Source organism: Rhea pennata, chromosome 2 (genome assembly GCF_028389875.1).
Source record: "Rhea pennata isolate bPtePen1 chromosome 2, bPtePen1.pri, whole genome shotgun sequence".
NCBI lineage: Eukaryota > Metazoa > Chordata > Aves > Rheiformes > Rheidae > Rhea > Rhea pennata.
In genome coordinates, this window is record NC_084664.1 from 9,517,174 (window position 1) to 9,520,730 (window position 3,557).

Genomic DNA, 3,557 nt, shown 5'->3' on the forward strand with positions numbered 1-3,557 from the left:
ACGAACAACAATCCCGAGTGAAAGTGCTCGGGCGCGGCGGCGGCGGCGGCGGCGGCGGCCGCGCGGGTCCCACGCGCGCGGCGGGGAGCGCGCGGGGCGCGGCGCGGCGCGGCGCGGCGCGCGGAACGGCGGGCGGGCGGGCGAACCCACCCGCGGCGGCCCCCGCATGTGCGTGCGCGGGGCTGCGCGGCGCTGCGCGGGGCGACGCGCTCCCGGCCGGAGCCCCGCGGGGCGCCCCTCACCGCCCTGCCCTCCGCGGGCGCTGGTTCGTTAAGATCCCGCCAGCTCCCCCCCCTCCCTCTTTTTTTTTTTTTTTTTTTTAATTATTTTTAATTTTTTTTCCTTGCCTCCGCCTAAAGCTGGAGCCGCGGCAGCGCGGCGGCGGCGGCTGATGCGAGCGGCGGCGGCGGCGTTTGGCGGAGAAGGCGGCACCGCGCTGCGGGACTGAGCGGCTGGAGGAAGCGGAGAGCGGAAGAGGGGGAGGATTTAACCCCGCATTTTTGCAAAGTTGGAACTCATCAGAGGCTCTGCTTGTCGGGTTTGGGGTTTTCGAAAAACAAAAACAATTTTTTCTTCTTCTTTTTTTTTTTTTTTTTTTTTTTTTTTGCAAACTCTGGATTTTGAATGCCGGCTGCGGCCAGGAGAAGCGAAAGCAAATAGACACCTGTGTGTGCGTGTATATATATATATATATATATAAATATATATATTAAGAAAATAAAAATAAAGAGCAACCGCCTGCAAGAACAAGAGCACCAACACAAAAAGCGTTAAGCAGCCGCCCGGCCGCCGGCGGGGCGGGGAGCCGGAGCCGGAGCCGTCGGCGGGGCCGGCCGCGCAGCATGGAGGAGGGCGGCCGGAGCCCCCGCGAGGAGGCGGCCGAGCCGCAGGAGTCCGGCGGCGACGCGGAGCCCGGCGGCGGCGGGCGGCGGGCGCTGCTGCTGCCCGCGGTGCTGCCGGCGCCCGGCGACCCGCCGCACCCGCACCCGCACCCGCACCGCATCACCAACTTCTTCATCGACAACATCCTGCGGCCCGAGTTCGGGCGGAGGAAGGAGGCGGGCGGCGCCGGCGGCGAGCCCCGGCGGCCCGGCGCGGAGAGCCGCCGCAGCCCCGCCGCGGCGCCGGCCCCCGGCGCGCCGCTGCCCGCCGGCGGGGCCGGCTCGCCGGGCGCGGGGGAGGGCGGCCCCGCGGCGCTGGCCCTGCACGGCGCCGCCAAGAAGGGCGGCGACCCGGCGGCGCTGGAGGCGGCCCTCAAGTCGCGGGGGCTCGGCGGCGGCGGCGGCGACCTGTCGGTGAGCTCGGACTCGGATAGCTCCCAAGCCAGCTCCAACGCCGGGACGCAGCCCATGCTCTGGCCCGCCTGGGTGTACTGCACGCGCTACTCGGACAGGCCGTCCTCAGGTAAGAGCCCCCGCGGAGCCGCCCGCCGCCCGCGCAGGGCCGCGCGGCGCGGAGGGCGGAGCGCCTCCGCCGCCTCCGCGCTCCTGCCCGCGCCTCGGAAACGCCTGCAAGGGCGGCGAGGCGCCTCGGGCCGCGCGGGAGCCGCGGAAGCGGCGCGTGTCCCCGCGGGCGCCGAGCGGCCGCGCGCGGGCCGCCCGCAGCAGCCGGCGCCGCGGGGGGACGTGCGGGAGCGGCCGCGGCCGCGCTGCCGCTGCCGCCGCGGAGCAGGGCCCCGCGCGGCCGCTCGGCGCGGGAGGGTGCGTGTCCCCTGCTCGCTGCCCCGCGCAGGCCTCTGCTTCTTCCTCCCCCCGCGGACGCCAGTCCGCGGCGTTGTTCGGCGCCCCGGGAGAGGCCTCGGAGCGGCCGCTGCCTCGGTTCTTTCTTTTAATTCCCCCACGCGCGCTGCAGGGCCGATCCGTAGGGGCCGGGGACGTTTCCAAGGGACAGGGAACTTCTTCGGCGGGGTCTGGGGAAGCCGGCGTGCTGCCCAGGGCTTGGGAAGGCCCCCCCAGAAATTGCCGATAAACGTGCTGAAAAAGGCCACGCCGTGAAATTTCCTTCTCCTAGTGCAGGCAGAGCAGGGACGTCCCCAGCAGATTTTAAAACGCACGGTAAAAGAAGTAGAAACCGTTCTGAAAACACATGGAAAACACCGTGTAAGAAACGTGCTCCCGGAAAATGTGTTTTCCCTTTACAAAAGGAGCTAGCTAGGTTTTTAACTCGGAGTGCCGGACAGCTGAAGGAGGGATTACAGTACGAGTTTAAAATGAGTTCGTAATATATGAAAACAAACTCTTTTGCTCTGCGGTAATATTCCGGTCTGAATTGGAATTTACTCCATTGTTCTCCAGTCCTCTCCTTTGTTAATATTTAATTAACATACATCCTCACAATGGCACAGGCCGGGCAGAAAAGGCTCCTTGTGCTGCCTAGAATAATATTCCAGAGAATAATCACAATTATTCGAATCGCTCCGTGCAGCGACATATGGGCAGTGCAGCAAAGCGGAGGATTTCTTCCCGCAGTGTAAACACACGGCTAATTTCCATTTTTTTGTCGTGACCAAAAAAAAAAAAAAAAAAAAGGAAAGAAAAGAAAAGAAAAAAGAAGAAAAAAGAAAGAAAAGGAAAGATTTTTAAAAAAAAAACATAAAAACAAGCCTTGCAGAGGAAAAAATAACCCAGAAATCTGCTCAGGAAATAATAAATAAGAAAAAAAATCCTATTCGTGCTTCTGCATGCACGTTTTGCCTTTTTTTTTTTTTTTTTTTTTTTTTTTGCTTGAGAGGTGAAAATAATTGACTGTTTCTGTTTTGGTGCCGCTGAAGGTTGTTTCTGCGTTATTTATTTATTTCGGGACGGAGGCAGCGCTGCGGGCAGGGCTTGGGGTGCGGGGGGAGGCCGGTGGCGGGCGCTGCGAGCTGCCGGCGGGAGCGGCGGCACAAAGCGGCGCTGAGCCGCGGCGGCGGGCGGGGTGCGGGGGCGGGCACGCGTGGGAGAGCGGCGGGGCGGCCCCGCGTGGGGCGGCGCGCGGTGTCGGTGCTCTCCTCTCGCCCGGCCCTAGGTCCCCGCTCGCGCAAACCAAAGAAGAAGAACCCCAACAAGGAGGACAAGCGGCCGCGCACCGCCTTCACGGCCGAGCAGCTGCAGAGACTCAAGGCCGAGTTCCAGACCAACCGCTACCTTACGGAGCAGCGGCGCCAGAGCCTGGCCCAGGAGCTCGGCCTCAACGAGTCCCAGATCAAGATCTGGTTCCAGAACAAGCGCGCCAAGATCAAGAAGGCCACGGGCAGCAAGAACTCGCTGGCGGTGCACCTCATGGCCCAGGGGCTCTACAACCACTCCACCACGGCGAAAGACGGCAAGTCGGACAGTGAATAGGGCAGGGGAGGGGAAGGGGAGCGGGGGGGGTGCTGGGGGGTTTGCAGTCAAAGTTTATACAATGCAATAATTTAATTAAAAAAAAAAAAAAGAAGGGCCAGTGTATAAAGATTATACCAGCATTAATAGTGAAAATATTGTGTATTAGATATAATTCTGCAATATTCTATGTATATATAATTTACAGGTAAGGTGGTGTAAAAATCCAAGATATCTGATTATAAAATATTTTTT

At 61.3% G+C, this 3,557-nt stretch overlaps 1 protein-coding gene across 1 annotated transcript; it reads left to right on the forward strand.

Moving 5' to 3' along the window:
- The first annotated feature begins 842 nt into the window (after positions 1–842).
- On the forward strand, positions 843–3,323 carry EN2 (engrailed homeobox 2). Its single transcript, XM_062567664.1, has 2 exons — positions 843–1,404; positions 3,007–3,323. Exons 1-2 carry the CDS (start codon positions 843–845, stop codon positions 3,321–3,323), a joined length of 879 nt encoding a protein of 292 aa, XP_062423648.1.
- The last annotated feature ends 234 nt before the right edge of the window (positions 3,324–3,557 follow it).